Here is a 21,986-nt window from a genome sequence, read left to right on the forward strand (position 1 = left end):
TGACTGGAGGAGCTCGAAATACATAGATATATATATTTTGGACATAGCTAACATGGGAATTTGTTTTGCTGTACTATGCAGGTATGTATTGAGGAATTTGTTATTTTTTTGTATTTAATTGGGAAGAGAACATTTTGAGTTGGGCGAAAAAAACAGTAGGGACAAAAATGAATAAAATCAAAAGGAGAGAATAAAGGGGGAACTGTCAAGTAGGAAAAATATTTGTTTCATATATTACGATAAGTCTCATACCATTTATACATACACACAGAGACATATATATGCAACTAACATAAATATATAAACAAGAGCCATCCCCCAAAGGATATGAATAAAAACTCCTTAAAATTGCAAATTAAGAATGCTTCAAATTACTAAAGTTAAGAGAAATATTAAATAAAACAATTCTGAGTTTTTACCCCATACCTTGCAAATTGGCAAAGATGTCAAAAAATATAAAAAATCAATATAAGAAAGACTATGGGGAAGACAGGCAATACATCATTGGTGGACTATAAACTGATCAAACTGGCCTGGACATTAATTTGAAATTATACCAGAAAAGTGACAAAACTGTTTATAGCCTCTGACCCAGCAATCCCAATAGTATGCATAAAATTAAAGAGAAAACAGAAACAAAGATTCATCATACACCAAAATTTCATAGCAGCTCTCTTTGTGATAGCAAAGACTAGCAATAAAATGACTGTCCATTAATTGCGTAGTGGCTGAAAAAACTATGCTTTATGAATTTAATGGAATATTACATACAATAAGACATGACAAGTGAAACTCAAAAAAAAAAAAAAAAAAAAAAAAAAAACAAACCCAGAAGATTTCTATAAACTAATTCAGAGTAAAAATAAGCAGAATCAAAAGAATAATAATAATAAATATCACTAAAAAGAGATCAAATTAAGTGAAAAACCACCAAAAAGGCACAAACAAACGAACAAATAAATAACAAATAAACAAACAGTTTTTTCCTAACAACAGAGAGATTAGGGCAAAATGTTACCAGATACAGTCCCTTTATTGGATGTTTTTATATAATAGTTTTTTCTTTTTACAAGGGAGAATTTAATCTAGAGGAAAAAAAGATGAGGTATTTTCTGAAATGATTGACAAGACAAAAATCTTGAATAAAATTCATTTAAAAAAATAAAAAAGGGTACCAAAGCCAAAAGTAAAAGTTTTTTTTTGAAAGAGCTTTTTTCTTTCCTTGTCCTAAAAAATAATATAAAATGTAGAGAAGATTGTTAGATCCCTTATAGTACTGAGTACTTTTCAAGTACTGAGCAGATAAGTAACATAGAATTGATGTCACAAATTTTGGAACAAAGTCTACCATTTACCACTTCACAGAGATACAGAGTCTATAGCTAGATACTTAACAGGAATTTATGCCAGAAGGGGAAGAAAGTAAAAGAAAAGGTAGGCAACTGTTTTAATAATTTTTTGTTAAAATTTTAGAGAACAAACCTAAAATGAGTTTTAGATGAAAATAAAGATTCTGAAGAGCAGAGACAGTAATAAACATATTCCAAGAATAAGTAAATTTGTTTAAATAACTGCAAAGGAAGGAGATGGGATAAGATACTTGGGAAATTCTTTCTCTCCCTTCCTCACCCTCCCTCCAAACTAAGGGACCCTTTCCTTACATTTCAATTTGGTACGCCAGAGAAAAGGAACTACCATGTAACCTTTGTGATAGTATTGTCATTGTGCTACATATTGTAGGACATCGTCTTGTTTTTTGTTATCATTAAAAAGAATTTATCAAATTCTATATCCTATCTATACAAGGCATTGCTCTGCTCTTATGTGAATAATCTTTTCCTGTGAATTATACTCTAAGACAGATGATGACACAGATAAACAGAAAAAGGAGTGTTAAGTATCAATAAAAAATATATACAAATACCAAATGAATACATTTAAATGCTATCAACTCTTGATTGAACATACAATATAGAAAGCAGACATTTTGATGTGTCAAAATTCATGTGCAACTATGCATTCAGAATAAAATAAAACAAAAATACTAGGAAAAGAATCTTTGTGGCAAACATTTCCAAAATGAGACAGGCAGTATAATGTGGTAGAAAGAATATTAAAATTCGAATCAAAAGAAAACCTGGATTTAAATCATGCTTCTTATGCTTACTACCCATATCCATGGATAAATCATTTCAATCATTTCACTCATCTGTAAAATAAGGAATAAATCTATAATATATACCATTGGCAAAATATTACATAAGTATCAACAATTTATAAGTCTTAAATCTAAAAGCTATAAGGAATATACATTTATAAACTTAAGTACCATACTTCCCTAAGTTATTGATCAAAAAACAGAAACAGGGGCAGCTAGGTGGGGCAGTGGATAGAGAACTATCAGGAGGACCTGATTTCAAATCTGGTCTCAGACACTTAATACTTGCCTAGCTGTGTGACCCTGGGCAAGTCACTTAATCCCAATTGCCTCAGGGAAAAAAAATAGAAACAAGCAGACTTAAAATACCTAAAATTATCAATAACTATGTAAGTGTTCAAATTCTGCCAAAAAATGCATATTAAAACAAATTAAATTCCACTAACTGAAAGACCCCTGAATCACTCAACTATAAAAAAACAATTAAAAATTATACAATTCAATGCTGATGGGGCTGTAGAAAAAAATTTTCTTAATACCACTGGTCAAGTCATGAATTACAGCAACTCTTTCTGAAAAGTATATGGAATTACACAATAAGACTCATAAAGCTGTCAAATACCCTTTGTCTCAGTGATTCCTCTATCAGACTTAAGTGCTAAAGATGTTATTAAGCAAAAACATTCCAAGTAGTAAAAAACTGAATGAAACATGACTGAACAAACTATAATACACAAATAGAATGGAATATTACTACCTTATGACAGCAAGTGAAATTTTTGCATAAAACTTTAAAGTCTATTATGCACCTTACACTCTAGCTCATTTAGGCCTCACAATAACTCTTGTAAAGTAGTCACCACATCACCCCCATTTTATGAAGAAAGTGAAGCTCAAGGTGTTTGAGTGACTTATCCATCATCATTCAAACAGCAAATGCCTCAGGTGACAAGTAAACCCAAGGCAAAGACTCTATCCAAAACCCATGATTAAAAAATGACAACAATGAAAACTACAAAGAACTGTGAGGAAACAAAACTGATGTTCCATAAAGACAGCAAAATGAAAACAAGATATACACTGACCATGAGTTTGTAAAAAGTTATAATTAAAAACTAACACCAAAAAAATCTTGAAAAATACCCAGGAAAGAAAAAAAGACAGAAGGAAATAAGACAACTTTTAAAAAACATATAAATAACAAAAGTCTAAGATGTCATGTACAAAGCTTTTAAAAATTCTGTTTGTATTAATGATATTTTGATGCTCTCTTGATGGTTAAGTTTACTATTTTTTTTTTAAAAGCACTTTTAAAATGCCTAGGAGCAGCTAGATGGCATAGTGGGCAGACTACGCACTGGCCATGGAGTCAAGAGGACCTGAGTTGAAATCCGGCCTGTGATACTTAATATTTATTAACTGTGTGATCCTAGGCAAGTCACTTAACCCCAACTGCCTAGGTCCTCATCCCTCCCCAAAAAAAGTCTAGCAGAGAACTTTATTTTTTAATTCAGCTTTGGAATGGTGTAAGATTTTTTTTTAAAAGACACTGACCTTTTTTTAAGACCTGACAATCATGTTTTACTAGTATTTCTTGAGTAAACAATCAATTAGAGAAAGAAAGAAATCAAATTGGTGTTTAGCAACAACAACAATAACAAAAGGTCTACCTGGAGTTAAATTTTGAAATGATACTCCCCCTAAAAAAAACTCAAATTTTTTACATATGTACAAGCATCAATACCAGTCTCATACCTAAAGAGGAAGCCAGAGACCAGAGAATCAAACCCTGGATTTAAAGTAAGGATATTTGGTTTCAAAATTCCAGCAACTGAATTAAATTCAACAAGCATTTATTACACACATATTATGGGCCAGGCACTATGATAGCCTCTGGAACTACAAAGAAAATAACAAGATAATCATAAAGCTTATCTTCTACTAGGGGAAAACAACACGCACAAAAATGAACCAACACAAAGTAATTTTAGTTGTAGGGCTAGAACAGCAGGGAAAGAATAATGACAAGCCTCTTACAAGAGGTGGCATTGTCCATAAGCCATAAAAGTAATTAGAGTTCAAAAAGGCAATGAAGAAGGAAAAATTTTCTAGATATGGGAGAAAGCCTCTGCAAAGGCTTTAAGACAAAGGATCTAATGTTGTAGATAAGGACTGAGAAGAAGGCCAATTTGGCTGAAATAGTAAGTAAAGAGAAGTAGTGTATAATCAATCTTGAAAAAGCTTTAAATGCCAAAAGAGAGGAGTCTGTATTTTTCCTGGAAGTAAAAAGGAGCCAGTGAAGCTTATTAAAGAGAGAAATTACATGGTCAGGCTTTAAGAATATCAATTTAGTAGCTATATGGAAGATGGCTTGATGAAGGGAAATATCAGATGAAGGGAAATCAAAGCTGTTGTGGTAAAGACAAACAATTCAAAAAGACTTAAGGACTCTGATCAAGGCAATAGAATGGTTAATAATTCCAGGAAACTTGTGATGAACCATGCAAACCACATGCAGAAAGAAAAGTGATGGACTAGAGTGCAAAATAAAGCTTCTTTTTTTTTTTTTTAAATGATATGAGTAGAACAGGAATTTGCTTTCTTCACTATACATGTCCGTAATGGCTTTGTTTTTCTTGCTTTCTCAAGGAATTAGGGAGAGGAGGTAGAAGACAAAATTGAAAATTGAAAATAAAATTGAATTTTTAAAAATGTTTAAAGACTAGAGTAATAGATGAGTCATGAAAGATGAAGGTAATAGTAAATTAGGGTTTCTGTGGTCTAAGTAGAGAGAAGGAAAAGATATAAGAAATAATGTGCAGGCACAATCAAACAGACTTGGCAAATGAATTGATAGATGATGGTATTGGGAAAGTTGAGAGTCATGGATAACTATTATTAGTAAAGCTGAATAACTAGAATGAAGTTACACTCAAATTAAATAGAGAAATTAGGATGAATGGGCTTATACTCAAATTAAATAGAGAAATTAGGATGAATGGGCTTAAGACATGTTGAGCTTGAAATGAACATGAGACCATCAATTGGAAATGTCCAGAAGACATCTGGAGACAGACTAGAGCTTAGGAAAAGATAGCATGAATCATCATCATCTGGCATTTTAAAAAGAAATTTAAAACACTGGCTCTATAAAAGTTTTTGTCCCTTCTTCTAGTCCAAAACTATTCTGGGGTAAAAATATATAAATAAAAGTTCTGACCTTTTATTTCTTCTTGTTCTGTTGGACTGCTAGGAACAATAAAAGGAGTAGGTTGGAAAACATCTGGTGAAGGAGCAACTGGATCTGGTGAACTCCTATATAGACAAAGATAATGGGTTATTTTACTAACAATCAGAGTTTTTTTCCCTAACAGCAAAAACACCTTGAACAAACAACACTAAGAATATTCTGGCACAGTCATTATTTCCCTTTTCAAACATTTCAGAAAGCATAATAAACAAAGAAGAATGCAAGCAAAAGACGAGTAAATGACCTAGACATAAAGACACTAGACCTGAAAAGCATAAAAACTACTACTAAAATGTCTACTGACATGAAATCTTTTTCAAAGAATTGAAAAACCTTGTGGATGTTTACAAATACTCTTCTTCATCTCTAAACTATTATGAGGGTGAAAATGAATAAAAGATTTCCATTCACCATCACTTATATCATGATCACTTGTTCAGCCTGTGCTATGGAGTAAAGAATAAGCCTGTGCTTATTAAACAATACAGAAAAAGAAAATGTCTACTTTGGATATATGACTTTCTCCAAATAATGGGGAGTACCATCTTTTTTCAGAAGGTGTAATTTTGGGATTCATATAAACACCAGCAAAACCCTTAGATAAGAATGCAGACCTTAAATCTTTTTAAATTTGTAAAAGAATGTTAACTATCATCATCTCATCATCAACCTTCACATATATGCTTCTTCATCAAGACAAATTTCCTACTACTTACGTTGTGGTACTCTCCTGCACAAGAGAACCCTGTCCAGAGAAATGCAGAAGTTTCAGTGTGGTAGCTGGTGTGGAAGCCAAAGAATACCCATCTTCCACACTTGGAGCAGAGCAATTATCAGGAGCTAGGCAGGAAAAGGAAAGAAACCTAGTTAAGTTTCTCGGACAGACTGAAGTCTCAGAAGACTACTCTTCATACTCTAAAAAAACAGTATTTCTGATTTCTGAGTTTATGTTCCTCAGGACAAGAATTATTTTAATACCTAAAGCATATCACGACTGTGATAAGAATACTATCACAAGAGAAGAAATGACAACGGTATGGTTTCAAAAAATACATGAGAAGATATACATGAACTGATACAGAGTGAAGTGAGCAGCACCAGGTAATAACTTGTACACAATAACTGCAACATTGTATGTGGTAACCATGACGATGATTGCCTATTAAAGACTTAGCTTCATTAATCAAAACAGTGATCCAAGAAAATTCTAAAGGACTTATGATGAAAAATGCTATCCACCTCAAGATAAAGAACTGATGAACTGAGTGCAAATTGAAGTATAGTTTTCTTCTTCATTTTCTATGCCTTTTTTTGGTACAATATGCTAATACAGAAATGTTTTGCATGATTTAACATATATAGTTGCTATCATATTGTTTACCTTCTCAATGTTCTCAATGAATGGGGAGGAGAGTAACAGGAAAAGAAAGAATTTAAAACTCAAAATTCTTTTTAAAAAAATTAAGTATTTTTTAAAAAGCCAAATTATAGCTTCTCATTATGGAGGACCCAAGAGATAAGGCTCTTCAGGACTATCATAAAAAGCTGCTTGAGTACAAGGAGATCAATGAATCTCTCAGAATTAAGAGAACAGTTGCAATACAAAAGTCTAAAAATGATCTGAAGGTCTTACAAAGTGCAGATTGTGGGTGAAGTGCTTAAACAATTGATAGAAGAAAAATTCATTGTTAAAGCAACAAATGGACCAAAATATATTGTGGGTTGATGGTTATCAGAACAAAATTAAACTAAAATCACGCACAAGAGTTGCTCTGGATATGACTATACTATCACAAGATACTTGTCAAGAGAAGTTGATCCATTTACATCATGTCTTATAAGGATCCTGTAAATGTTACTTATTCTTAGAGGGTTATGTTAACAAATCAAAGAATTAAGAAAGATAATAGAATTACCACTTATAGAACCTGAGTTATTTCAGCATATAGGAATAACACATCCAAAAGATAATTTATTGTATGGACCATCAGGAACAGGAAAAACACTCTTGGCAAGAGCCATTGCTATCAGTTGGACTGCAATTTATTTAAAGGTTGTATCCAGTTTTATCACATACAAATACATTGGTGAAAGTGCTTGTTTGATCAGAGAAAGGTTCAGTTATGCTAGGGATCATCAACCACGCATCATTTTCATGGATGAAATAGATGCTATTGGTGGTTATCGTTTTTCTGAGGATACTTCAGCTAATAGAGAAATTCAGAGAACTCTAATGGACTTTATTAAATCAGACAGATGGATTTGGTACTTTACACACAGTAAAAATGATCCTGGCTATAAACAGACCAGACGCATTGGATCTTGTTTTGTTGTGCCCAAGGAAGATTAAATAGAAAAATATATAATGGTTTATGAAATGAACAAGCAAGATTAGACATACTGAAAATTCATGCAGGTCCTATCACAAAAGCTCTCAGGTGGCTTTAATGGAGAAGATCTGAGAAATATCTGTATTGAAGAAGTTATGTTTACAATTCATGTTGATCATAATTTTGTAGTATAGGAAGTTTTTGTGAAAGCAATAAGAAAAATGGATGATTCTAAGAGGTTGGAATCTAGACTAGAGTAAAACTGTCTAAGTTATATTTCTTAAGATAAATTAGCATATACAAAAATAAAGTTGAGGAAAATTTTTTTAAAAAACTAAATTATAAACATTGAAATCCCAATATAACACAAGACTGGGCATGATGCTAAAAATATACATATATTAATAAAGCTCTTTTGACAAAGAATCATATACTCAGGGTCTAGGCTTATGGAAAAGATAGAAAAATTTCTACCTTTGGTCCTGGTTTCTTCTGTTGTTCATACAAAGTGACACAACATATTAAAAGCAGCTACACAAACACTCTCCAAAAACAAAACTACCCTTAGGTTAGAAGCATACTTAGTTCCTATTATAGATAAGAAAATTTGAAGCATTATAATATTCCAGGTGTGAGTCCTTTGCTTTTTTTTCTGTTCATTCTTTTTTTTTTTTAATTATAGCTTTTTATATACAAAATACACGCATGGGTAATTTTTCAACATTGACCCTTGTAAAAATTTCTGCTTCAACTTTTCCCCTCTTTCCCTCCACCTCCCCTCCCCTAGATGGCAGGTAGTCTCATACATGTTAGATATGTTAAAATATACATTAAACACAATATATGTATACATATTTATACAGTTATCTTGTTGCACGAGAAAAATCGGATTTTGAAAGAAGATAAAAATAACCTAAAAAGAAAAAAACAAAAATGCAAGCAAACAATAACAGAAAGAGTAGAAATGTTATGTTGTGGTCCACACTCATTTCTCAGTGTTCTTTCTCTGGGTGTAGCTGGTTCTGTTCCTTACAGATCAATTGGAACTGATTTGGATCCTCTCATTGTTGAAGAGACCCACATCCATCAGAATTGATCATCATGTAGTATTGTTGTTGAAGTGTATAATGATCTCCTGATTCTGCTCATTTCACTTAGCATCAGTTCACGTAAGTCTCTCCAAGCCTCTCTGTATTCATCCTGCTGGTCATTTCTTATAGAACAATAATATGCCATAACATTCATATACCACAATTTATCCAGCCATTCTCCAATTGATGGGCATCCATTTAATTTCCAGTTTCTAGCCACTATGAAAAGGGCTGCGTGTGAGCCCTTTATTAGTAGTAAACATAAATTAAAAGCAATGCAGTATATATACCTAATCATCTAGCACTAAATCACTATCACTGTATGAAATTGACCCATTATGCTTCAATATTTCAGGAAGGAAGAGACCAACATTTGCCACTTAATTACATCATAAGGCTTTTGCAAAGATAAATTAAAGAACTACAAAGCATTTTTAAATTGCTACATTACCCTAAATTATTTGCCTTCAGAGTAACTAAGCCACTTTGCCTAAACATCAAAATAGAATTTTCAATTGGCAAGCATATGAAGACCCTTATATAACCACCTCAAATCATATTTTAAAAGGTTTGCCAAACTTGAAGTTGAGAACCTAAGGAACTGCAAGAGAATTCCTGAAAGAATTACAGAAACTGATACTGAAGAGTCAAAATAAATATTTTGCATACAAAAACAAGCTGCAAACTCAATAACTGGGGGACAAAACAATCTACTCTCATTTGGAAACCATGAATTTGGAGTCAAAGGACCTGGGGTCAAATCATTAAATGGTGTTTCAAGCTTCAGTTTCATTTATAAAATAAAATGGTTAAATTCAAAGATCCCTCCCCCCTCTGAAGTTAGGATTCTATGATCTTTTCTCTTTCAGACTTGAAAATCTGCTGGAACACTAACCTACAAAGCTTTGGCAGATGTCTACAAAAAGAACTGCAGCCTTTTCCTTCCCCTTTTGTTAAGTCAGTACAGGGAAGGATGTGAAACATGAAATGATATTAGAAACTTTGGAAACTAAAAAGTGCACAAAAAACCACCATCCTGAATTTTTAAGAGAGCTAGCAAAGGCATTAAATTCAGTTCACTCTTGACAAGGTTTTAGCTAAGATGTACAGCTATTGGGATTTAGAACTAGACATCAGTCGTATCTTCCAGAACATATTTATTCAAAAGAGGCTGATTGCACTATCGTGGCTAACAAACCAGATTCTCAAGTGCCTACTGCTTCATATTTAAGTATAAGGACCCATAAAAAGTAGTCTTTGTATAATCAGAAACTTTCTTTTTATTTCATCTCAGATCACTGAAGTCATAGAGATGAAAGCAATGATTCACTGAGTCAACCACTATGGGATTCAGTATTCAAGCAACAAATACTTTGCAGTTACTGACAATCTCAATTCTGACACTTTCTTAAAACTTAAACCTCAATTTCCTTCAATGTAGCTTGCCCCTAAATAAGTGCCTATATACACACATGTACACTCCATATAGATATCACAGTATATAAAGATATACAATATATCAAAAACCTCAAAAATTAATAGCAATAATAATCTAGAAAGTCCTTGATATTTAGCTAAATTTTTTTTTCTTTTCTTTTTTTGTCTTGTGGAGGCAATTGGGACTAAGTGACTTGCCCAAAGTCACACAGCTAGGAAGTATCATGTATCTGAAGCTGAATTTGAACTCAGGTCTTCCTGACTTCAAGGCTGGTGCTCTATTCATTAAACCATCTGGTTGCCCTGAAAACATTTTCTTTCAGAATGATTTTTCTTGAATCAAAGCCTCTATCACAAATATTTCCATTCTATCTCCTTTAAAACCAGTGTTTCTCCCATCTTGAATTAGTATATCCAATGAAAAAAGCTGTAGTATGAGCACAGAAGTAAGTTTGTATCTTGAGGAGAATGTATGTAAATACACAAAAGGATCTGTGATTTTGTCTTCATGACCAACTTTCAACATAGGAAATCCCTCCCCCAACAACTCATCAGTGACTTAAGTAATAAGAAAGATATTAGGGAGTCTTCAGACAAGATGGAGGGTAACTGACTTACCCAGGTTCATATAGCTATTATATGTCAGTAAGGAGTTGATGTCAGGTTTTCAGGACTCCAAACCTAGCATTCCCCTCCTCTGCCTCAAAAAGAAGAGAAAAGTACTTCACATACCTGTTCTACTACTCTGCTCAAACATGTCTTCCTGGGTTGACAAAATCTCAGATTCAAGGGATTTCTGAACTTGCAATTCACCTTCTAGCAGTTCCTGGGCTGAAAGTTGGATTTTGGCTTCCATATAGGTAAGAGGTACTTGTGAAATAGAAGGCATATTCTCTGACCTGCAAAATTCAGATCAATAAAATAATTTTTAAATCCAAATATTTCAATCTCTTATTAAAAAGATTAAGTAAAAAAATTTTAATCTTGGACATATAAATAATAATATTCCCTATAGGAAGTAAAGCTCCTCTTAAAGCTATATTTACTAGTCTTTGCCTGGTTCTGGGATTTCACTAGAAAAGGGATCTTCACTGGAAAACAGCAGAAATTCCCTCTACCAATACAAATGGGCAATTGTTTTGACAACTAATAGTCTTAGAGAGACTAAGATCCTGAGAGTTAAATGACCTGCCCAGAGTACTACAGGCTGTATGAATCTGAAACAGGACTTGAATCCAGTTTTTCCTGACGCCAAGGATTTTATCCATTTCACCAAACTGTTTCTTAACTACTAGTGTACACAAAGATGATAGTACAAAAAGTACTTCTATAAAGGGCAACAGTTCATCTGGAGAAAGCCTACATCATCCACTTGGACCAAGTTTCAACACATTTCATACAATGTCTTATAGAACAGTTTAAGTAGGAAATCTCTGTTCAGCTTTACTGGCTGCTGTCACATTTCATGTGTGGTTTTGTCTGGAAGAAACTATCACTTACCATTTGTTATTAAACAGATGGGACTAATATTCCAGATCTATAATCCAGTGATACTTTAGAATTGTGATCCCAGAAGTATCCTGGGCCCTTTTCTCTTCTCTGACTAACTTTTGAAAGAGATCTCTTCTGCTCTCATGAATTCAATCATTATCTATATAGAGTTAACTCATAACGCAAAAATCTTTATTTTCTATACTCCAGCTTGCTACATATCCCATCTGGTTTAGCATTCCAATGGCATCTCTAACTCAACATATCCAAAACTGAAATTACCATTTTTTTCTCCTTAAAGCCGTCTATTTCTCTAAAATTCCCTGTTTCTTTTAAGGGTATCACTATTGTTTCAGTTAACCCAGTTTCCCAATTGTAAATTTCTCCCTCTCCCTCAACATATAATCAGTCAATTGCCAAGCCTCATTGAGCCTACCTCCACAAAATCTCTTTCATCTATCAATTTTCTACCTATGTAGACACCCCAATTTAAAAGTCCTCATCACCCAATGCCAAATATTTCAATCACCACCTAAAGATCCAATTAGTTCCTCTGTTTCTAGTTTCTCTCTTCTTTAACCCATCTCCTAAACAGATAGCTGCTACAATAAGGTAAGGTTTTTCTGATCATGCTACTTCGTGGTCAAAAAACTTTAGGGGGTTCTTATTGGCTCTAGGATAAATACTCTTTAGCTTGGTATTTATAATCTTCCACAATATCCCAAACTATCTTTCCAGAATAACTTTACTCTACTCCCCTTTTACAGAAGCTGTGTTCCTACAAAACTGGCCTATTAGCTCTTTCCTAAAACTGATATCCTAATCTTCCATCTCCACACATTCTCAAGGGATCACAATACCTGAAATACCCTCCATCTTCACCTATGCCTCTTAAAATCCTTATCTTCCTCCAAGGTTCATCTCAAGTGCTACTTCTTATGCAAAATCTTTCATAATCCCCTCTAATTTCAGTGTTCTCTCCTTCCTCAAATTACCTTGGCTTTCCTTATCTCTTTCCAAGATGAATTCTTCCTCCAATAAGGTTACTGAAAGCAAGAATTGTCTTGTTTTTATTTTTTTATCTTCAGAATAAACCATATAACTAACTTCTACTTAAGTCCAGAAGTGAGTTTCTGTTATAAATGCTGCTATTCATCACTTTTTGTGATAGCTAAGAATTTGAAACAAAGTTAGATATTCATTGGGGTTAAACAAAATGTGGCTTTTTAAAGCATATAATTATGCTTTAAAAAATGATGTGTGATACGAAGTACACAGAGAAACATGGAAAGATCTAAACGAACCAATGCAGAGTGAAGTAAGCAAAGCAAAAAAAAAAAAAAATGCACACTGTAACTGCAACAATGTAAATAGATAGATCTCTCACATGCACACACTCACACACAAAACAAAAAACTGTGTATCTAAATTATAAAGATCAAAACAGGACTCAAACGAAGACACATGAAAAGATATGGCCAAAGCATCCCTTAATGAAAATGGGAGGTCCACAGTTGTTTTCAAACTTTTTCAATGTTATCGATAAGCTATAGGTTGACTCTCTGGAAGGAAAAGGATACATTGGATGATGGGATATATGATGATGTTAGAAACAGAAAATATCAATAAAAATTTACTTTTTAAATAAAATACTGCTACTAAGGTAATCTCTGGCTCCTCTTTCCTATTTCATACTACCTTCTGTTGTTTCTTCCCATCTTACCTATCACACACATATGCCCAAAGTTCTCCTAAAGAAGGTTCTCTTCCACTTTCTTCATAACTTACTGCACTGCCTCCTTTATGTTGTGGCCACAAAATCTTGCCAGTTTCCAAACTCTTTAGTCCCAAACTAACCTACAACAGAACTCATTAGAACATATACTTATGACTACCATCCAAAGAAAATCCCATTATTCCAAAAGCTTTCTCTACAAAAAGCAGCTTTTTCTTGGTTCAAGTTCTTACAAGTTTCTGAGTACTCACATGCTCACACATTGTCTCTCTCTCCCTCTTTCTCCTCCCTCTATCTTTCTCAGAAAATGCAAGTTTTTAAAGGCCCATTTTTCCAACTATTATTATTCATACTATTTTTAGGCACAATCAAGCTACTACTGGCCAAAAGTATAGATATTACAATCCCAACAATGACGGCAGACAGGGTATGTAACATTTCCTAACTCTAATCTTACCTAGCCAAGACCAGAGTCCAAAATTTACCACAGATCTCAGAAAGTGCATACATCCTTGTAGTGTCTGCCCAGAAACTGTCAGTCTAAAGGGAAGCTGAGAATCAAAACATAACTGGGAGTGAGTCTCTTGAGGTATAGAAAAGGCTTGCTGTCATATGCAGCAAAGGCCCAATGCTTCATAATATACCAGAGTACTGTAAATCTTTCAAAATATAAAGCTGCCTATATGAGGCAACAGTCATGATGGAAAGAAGTTGTAGACATAGAACACCAAGTCATGCTAGGAATAGCACAGTTAGTGTGGCTAAAAGTCTAATGTCAACCCTAAAAGCCAAATGTTGTCAGTATACACTAAAAATGGCTTGATATTCTGATAATGTATGATAAAATAGAGGGAGTTTTTTTTAAAAATTACAGCAACTTAAGAGATTCTTTGTTTCTGGGTCCTTGTTTTGCATGCAAAAATGAAATAGCCTTGTTATATGCTAAAAGATAGGAAGTGAGGGACAATGGCAATGCTGTGAATATCAAAAAGTGCTTCTTGTAGCTTTGAGATAATAAAAGTATGAAAAAACTTTCAAATTGTTAACTTTTTTTTCCCCTTGGTGAAATGAAATTACTATAAACCCTGTCAAATAAAACTAAAAACCTTTTAGAAAAAAAGTTCTTTTTACCTCTCAGACTCTGTATCTTGTTGGACTGCCCCTTGTATATCTTCAATGGACTGAGCTTCATTTTTATCCTCTTCAATTTCTGGGAGTAAATGAATTTATATTGTTGGGGGAAAAAAAAGAAAGGAGATGCCCAATGTGCCAGAAAAAATAAAAAAGAAAACACAAAGATTTTCCTAGAAAGCATTCTAATTCAAAATGTGCATGGGCATAATAAATACCATAAAGGCTTGTTCTAACCAATGTCCATTCACTATACAATAATCCTACTATGACAATGATAAATCCTGCTATAAGATTATTCAGCTAATTATCGATGCATAATAGCATAATATTTATAGTACTGTTCCTATGGAATTAACCACCCCTAGTATTGTTATTTCACCTAATAAAAATTTTTTAGGGCACCAATTAACAATGTTAGGTAGTATATGACTGCATTCCAATAATAGAACTACTAATTTATAGTATATATTAATATATATATATTAATATAATATATATTAGTATATATACTAATTCAACAGGATTCAATTTGTAAAAAGATTACTGCTCCAGTGCTTACTATTACTTTACTACATGATTCTAGCAATAAGCTGAATCTCACCTTGGGGAAGAAATAAAATTTATTTAAAAGGGCAAACATAGAAAGAATAATAACTATGAAAGAAAAGAACAACTAATTTATAAATATGCCAAGCCCCAGGGAACTTACTACATACCTATATTTGCATCTACATTAGAAGGATTGAGAAGACTAGACTCCTTGGTTACTGGCTGTAACTGTTGCTCTTTGTCTTCTTCATATGGCACAGTTTGTTCCTCAACATCTTGGCTCTGTGAGAGTTCCAGGGCCCCAAAGCCCAACTGTGATGAACCAGTGTCTATAGGACCAAATCACCCCCCAAAATTACACATCAACCCAAGTTATCATGCATTCACAAATGGCTATATTATGTAGAAAGAGAACTATCAAAGTTTTTTCAGATGACAACCCATCCCTCCTTCCTCAACTCATCAAAATAACAGAAATAAAAACATCGTAAAAGTAAACTAGAAAAGAAAAGAAAGACTATCTTATGTTAAAAAAATTAAGACAAGACTTTCTTAGTGAAAAAATCCACTTTTTAACACCCTAAACCAAAGCTTCTTAAACTATGATTCAAGACTCCATACGGGTAATTAAATGTGAAGATTCAAAAATTATAATTTATTATCAGCAAGTGTTTGATTTTTATACCTATTTTATATACTTATATGCCTAGGGTCAAATAAAAATTTCTAAGGAGAAAAAGGGTCCCACCTGGGAAAAGTTTAAGAAACTATGCTCTAACCAATCATCCCTCTGCTCACCCAACTCCTAGCAACAGATATCTTACAAAGCACATCCTCCAGAAAATTTTCAAAAAGAAAATAAGAACTGAAAAAGAATGAATTAACAATGCAAAGAGCTTCTAATTCCTAAATGCAATATTAGATGGACTATCATATAGACAAGTAAATTTCTTGATCTAGCATATAGATCAAGTAAATTTCTTGATCATTTCTCCCAATCTAAAGCTAACAAGATATTTGATGAGAAATCTAATCTAATCAAAGGGAGAAAATTATGAAGCTCATGTAAGAACTTAATCCATTATCCTGAAGAATTCAGAGGATTACCTTCAGCACCAACTGAATGTGTAGTACAGTCTGTAGCATCTTCTTCCTTCTCATCTTCCTCTGCAGTAATATCAGCTATTACTGTTATTCCAAGGATGCTGATGAAATAAACAATAAAGTGACACAAGATATGAAAAAATAAACTCTAGACAAAGTATTCTTTGACTTCAGTCTCTCTACTCACCAATATCTATTACACAAATTGGAAAAAAAAAAATTCCCCTTCAATACCTTCTACAGAAAGCAATACTCAAAAAAAAAAAAAAATGCTGTATAGAATCAACAAAGATACTATACAGATACAATAGTTAATGTTTCATTGGAATAACTATGAAAGAAGAATGAGAATCAGTATGAACAATCTAAATAAAAATCTTAGATTGTGAAAATTATACAAAGAAGGCATGTATAAGCACAGATGTAGTGAAAAAGTCAATCTATGAAACAGGAGAAAACTCATGGGGATTATTTTTTAGTACCATATTCTAGAATGAATCCAATATAGAACCAGAATACCTGTGTAGTAATTCGAATGACAAAGTTATAACTTTCTGTGTCAAAAAGAGTAATATAAATTTGGAGAGCTGACATAATCTACCCAACAGGGGGGAAAAAAAAAAAAGCCAACTAAGTAGTTTCACAAAGGCAAAGAAGAAAAACATATCTAAAAAATTCTGGGGCAATAAAACTTTGAATAAAAAAAATTAAGAAAATTAAAATTCAAGTGGAAAAATAAAAACATTTGCAAGCAGACTTTAACTATGAAAAAGACTGTTGGGGCAGCTAGGTGGCGCAGTGGATAGAGCACCAGCCTTGAATTCAGGAGGACCCGAGTTCAAATTTGATCTCAGACACTTAACACTTCCTAGCTGTGTGACCCTGGGCAAGTCACTTAACCCCAGCCTCAAAAAAAAAAAAAAAAAAAAAGACTGTTAAAAGATTAAATAGGAAGAGATGGGAAGGATGAACCATAAAAGGAGTTACTAATTCAGATTTTTTAGACATATAGATAAAGTAAAACAATTCCAATTCCACATTTCCTCATGAAGCTCCTTAAAATTTTCAAATATGATTTTTAATTGCTTTTATACCATCATAAAATTTCCCAAAATCTTTCCACATTTATGAATGTCCTAGTAATGGTAAAATGGATGTTATCATGAAGCTAAAAAAGTAAAGTAGTAAAGAAATAGAATAAAACTATTTTTATTAAAATCCACTGGGAAAAGTCTACTTTCATCCAGATCCTGATTAAGCCTCTCTTAATTTCTGTTGGACTATTACATAAACAGACCTTTGGAAATGTCATTTTTGAAAATGGATATATAAATGACTAGACCTGTGATCTTAATTAAGTTCTTAAATGAGAAAATCCTTCTACCAATATAAGCTGCTATCTTTTGTGAAATTTATATTCTGAAATTCAGAGAGTCACCTAGAGTATTGAGAGGTCAAAGAATTATTTAGGGTCATATAACTTATTTGTACCAGAGATGGGTCTTAACCCAAGTCCTCTGATTTTATGGTCAGGATCTCAGAAAAATAAAACAAAAAACCAACATTGGCTTTTTTTTAGAGGCTTTACCACACTTCTAGAACAAACTCTACCTAAACCCAGGCATACATCTGAGTATGTGAAAAAAAGTAATCTAAGAATTGGGAGAATGTGTTTCATTTCATATGAATAGTTAAGTCTGGTCAGACTTTAAACAGTGTAGACATGAATGGTTACCAGCTCTACAAGAGACAATTCATCTTACTGATACTGCAAATACAACTATAATTTCCCTATTCAATTCATAAAAGTCTAAAAGGTCACTAAGTAAATTTCTTTGTTTCTGGGCTTAGTAAGAAAATAATTCAACAAGCGTTTTTATTAAATGCCTACCTATATGCACTGGAGGTATAAAGAAAAAATCAAAATAAGAGAAGAATCATTTAGAAACTGAAGTGAAATAAATATCAAACATCAATGTACCTGCTTTCCCTACTGGGTTGAGGTAAAAGTTCAATGATCTGACTTCTGGTATTTCCTGTGTCCAAAGAAGAATCATCTATGGATGATAGAGAAGGGAAAGAAAAATAACTGGGCTTTAGTACAAGTGGCACTTACCCACAAACCTAAGCAAATTCAAACTCCAACAAGAATAGCTAAGATAGCTACAGTAATACACAAGCATATCATTCTAATTTTTAATTCATCTAGCAGCAACCAGATTCATAAAAATCCAACAGAATAGAACTCCCTCACCTGCAGACTTGTTTTCTTTCAAGTGTTCCACAAACTCATTGTTGCTATCTCCTTTTTCTTTTCCAGCTGTTTGTGCAGCATCTGCCACAATATCCTAAAAAACAAATAGATTTCAGCATCTCCACCTCCCGGTTCCAACAATAGACTAGGAGGAGACTGTTGACCAACATACAAGTCCCTCATTTCCTAGATCCTATGCAAAGCTAGAGATATCCAATGTACTCGTGCATTCTGGCTAATCAAAAGGAAAGAAAAAAGGGGGGAAAAATAGAAAAAGAAAGAAAGAAAAAAAAAAAATCCTACCCAATTGTTCTCAACCAGGGAATTTCAACTCACCGGCCCAGAGCTCTCTTTGTGGCTCTGCAGATTGGGAAGGTGTCTGGATAACATGCTAAAGTGAGAACCAGAATCATCTTCCTGAGCCTGGCTTTCAAGCTGGGAGTCTTCGATGATCAGGCAAGGTGTCCCTTGCTGAGAGAAATCTGAATCCACCTGACTCTCAGGAGGGTCCATCTGTTCCCCTAGAATGAACAGGAGGGCGCAGGATTGAGAGGTGCGTGACCGATCGTCTAACTCCTCCCGGGGTAGGAGACTCGGGGAGGCCAGGGAAGGACAAAAACCCCTCTGGAGCAGAGCCCGCCCGCCCGCCTTCCTCCGGTGTGGAAATGGCATTTTCCCCAGAGCCACAGGCCCCCTCCTCCCGAACCTCACATCTCCCGCCCCTTGGCCCGCCCGATAAGCCTTCCCTCGACACTCCTCTCCCTTCACCTTCCAGAGGAGACCCCTCTTCTCTTCTCTCGCCGCCAGCGCCGACCCCGCCTCCCCCGAGGCCCCTCGACAGCGCCCCTCTACAGGGGCGACTAGCTTCTCTCTGCAGGCCCCTCCCCTCCCTCCTCCTCCATAGCCCCTTCCTCTGCCGCCCCGCCCCCTCCCCGCGACCACCCCGCCGCCCGCACCCCTTCCCCAGGTCCTTCCAGCCCTTTCGCCGTCACGGCCGCCATGCTTGCCACCCCGCCCCCTTCGGCCAGCCATCGTCCCGGTCTGTCTCCACTCCCCTCCCCGTCTCCGTCGGCAGCCTCTCTCCCTCTCTCTCTTTCCTCCTCCCCTCCAGCCAGTACCGGGCATCCCGGCGGGAGATGGCCGCGACGGTCTCAGCACGCTGCTCAGGCCGCGCGCGGCTCAGTCTCCCAGCAAGCAGTCGCCGCTGCTGTCGCTAATGCCGCCGCTACTGAGAATGCCGCCGCCGCCGCAGCTACCGCCGCCGCCGCCGCCACAACCAGCCCCTCTTCCCGTCGCGCGTCACACTACAAGAATCCCCCATTGGTTGGAAGTAACTGTCACTCAGCACACACCGCCACTAATAAACCGACTGCCTCCCAAGGCCCCGCCCCCGCGCAAGAAGAGGGAAGACAGCGGCGTGTTACCATGGCAGCATGGAGGTTTCCCCTGGCCCTTTCCCCCCTCTAGTTTTTCCAGAAAATGACAGAGAATCCTTGAACTGAAGGGACCTTGAGAGGTCATGCAATCTATTCCCCTGCCTCCAGCAGGAGCTGCTTTTATCTTTTCCTAAAGAGAAGACCCTCTTCCCTGTTTCCTCCCTCTCCTTTGAAAGCCCCCAGAGGATTGTCAAAAGGGTTACCTTTTTAATAGGACCCAGTAAGCAGAATGTAAATGGCCAATGCCCTGGGAAGGTAGAAAGACTGAAAAGAAAGAGGGCTTTGTTGGCTTTTTCCGAAGTCCAGACTCCTACCGGGGTCTTCAAATCACAGTCGTCTCTCCCCTCAGGGGCCTCTTTAGAATATTCGAGCCCCCTGAGGTTACATTTCTCTAACCTGACCCTGCTTGCAAACCTCAAGCCTTCTCCTCCTCTGCCACCCTGTCTTTCACAGGACCGGAACTGTAGTCTATAATTCCCAACACGCTATGCCGATCTCCCTTTGTGAGGTCTGAACACCAATAGGCTTCCTTTTGTATTAAAGACAAAGAATGAGATGCAAATCTTGCAGAAGACGAGTGGAAATTTTGACAAGATAGGAAATATTTATGACAGTGAGCAATCTCAAAACCAGCTTCCTCATCTGTAAAATGGAACTGCTACCTGTACTACCTTCCCCAAGGGACTGTTATGGGATTCAAATGAGAAAATAGATGCAAAGGACTCTGTAAAACTAAAGCAATACATTGATGTCAGCTAGAATTAACATTATTTTTATGACAACATATGAATGATAAGTATTACATTCCTGACACTGGCTCAAAAATATGTAGACATAGCCCTGCAAAAATGGGGCCCTATCTGGTAAATACCATATTCATTCTATATGAACCTTATTAATTGAAAACATGAGTTAAGCTGAGTTTGCACAACCTGCCAACCAATCCTCTCTATCATATCTAAGTTGTTATCTTCTAGAATATTTTGCCAGGAGCAAAAATGTAAAGGAATGCATCAGAATGTAATCCAACGACCTTCAAATGCATATAATTTAATAATTAACTAATGATCTGGAAGTAATTAAGCATATATTTCTAGCAGTTTTCATTTCTATTCCTATCAATAGATATCATTGACTTTCAAATTACTCCTTTCTTCATGCAATGAGACCCACTAATCAACGTCAGATCAAACAAAAGTGCTAAAGATGCAAAACTCAAGTCAATCCTAAGATATTTGGTATGAGTTTCCTAAAGTTATTGATTAGGAGAAATAATAGTTTTTCCTTACAAGCTGAAGAAAATACAGGCAATTGACTTTTGTTCTCAAGCATACCCTGGTCAGGAACCACCCTTCTCTAGACAATAACAACAATGCTTCAAAAGATCTGTGATTTCATTGATGTGAGTATTCCATCCACTGGTGCGGAATGTAACCCCACCACCTCTAACACAACTCACTCACACACACCTTAATAGAGAGTACTTCCTGAGTTGCTATGGCAACAAAAAAAAAATCACCTGGTGGCCAACCTTCTGGGGACAAGCCTCTCTGCACTAACCTAGAAGACAAATACAGGATCATTATCCACATTTTATGCTTTGTGGGGATTCTGTTAAGAAGAGGGGAAAGGCTGCCCCTCCTAGTGTCAATTATGGTGCCAGGATGCTGAGGGAGGTATGGCAGCTGAGAAAATTTACACACAAGCTAGAGCCCTAAGAAGAAAGGGCAATACTAAAAGTCTACAGCTTGGTAAAAATTGTTATTGTGTTTTTGTGAGAAGCTGAAGATAGAGAGGGGTGTGGGTGTGGTATGATGGGTAGGGAGATTGCTCAGTCAAATAAGTCCCTGAACAATTTGATGAGTTCCCCAGTCAATCTGCTGGCCTTATACAGTATAACCCTTTGTTTAGAAGCACCTTAGGGGCACCTCCTAATGAAATATGGGTATGGTTCACATGGTATTAAAAAAAAGAATTCAAGATAATTGGTTGAGAGACTTATCAAAGCAAGTTAACA

General features: G+C 35.4%; 1 protein-coding gene and 1 pseudogene across 4 annotated transcripts in view; one reads left to right on the forward strand and one right to left on the reverse strand.

Moving 5' to 3' along the window:
• The window catches only part of TP53BP1 (tumor protein p53 binding protein 1), a 125,678-nt gene extending 105,851 nt beyond the window's left edge, over positions 1–19,827 (reverse strand). For 2 of the 4 annotated variants that reach the window (XM_074289425.1, XM_074289423.1), the window contains exons 1-10: positions 19,652–19,806; positions 18,870–19,054; positions 18,534–18,627; positions 18,261–18,336; positions 16,283–16,380; positions 15,343–15,504; positions 14,624–14,702; positions 10,999–11,165; positions 6,125–6,248; positions 5,379–5,473 (exon numbers count right to left, since the gene is read on the reverse strand). In XM_074289425.1, coding sequence (XP_074145526.1) covers positions 5,379–5,473; positions 6,125–6,248; positions 10,999–11,165; positions 14,624–14,702; positions 15,343–15,504; positions 16,283–16,380; positions 18,261–18,336; positions 18,534–18,627; positions 18,870–19,054; positions 19,652–19,658 — 1,087 coding nt within the window. In that variant the 5' untranslated portion in view covers positions 19,659–19,806. Of the gene's footprint in view, positions 1–5,378; positions 5,474–6,124; positions 6,249–10,998; positions 11,166–14,623; positions 14,703–15,342; positions 15,505–16,282; positions 16,381–18,260; positions 18,337–18,533; positions 18,628–18,869; positions 19,055–19,301; positions 19,321–19,651 lie in introns of those variants that run through there. The other 2 variants (XM_074289426.1, XM_074289424.1) reach the window with 2 other exon arrangements.
• Positions 6,906–7,998, forward strand: LOC141555481 (26S proteasome regulatory subunit 10B pseudogene; annotated as a pseudogene).
• Positions 19,828–21,986: the final 2,159 nt, after the last annotated feature.

Source organism: Sminthopsis crassicaudata, chromosome 2 (assembly GCF_048593235.1).
Source record: "Sminthopsis crassicaudata isolate SCR6 chromosome 2, ASM4859323v1, whole genome shotgun sequence".
Classification (NCBI taxonomy): Eukaryota; Metazoa; Chordata; class Mammalia; order Dasyuromorphia; family Dasyuridae; genus Sminthopsis; species Sminthopsis crassicaudata.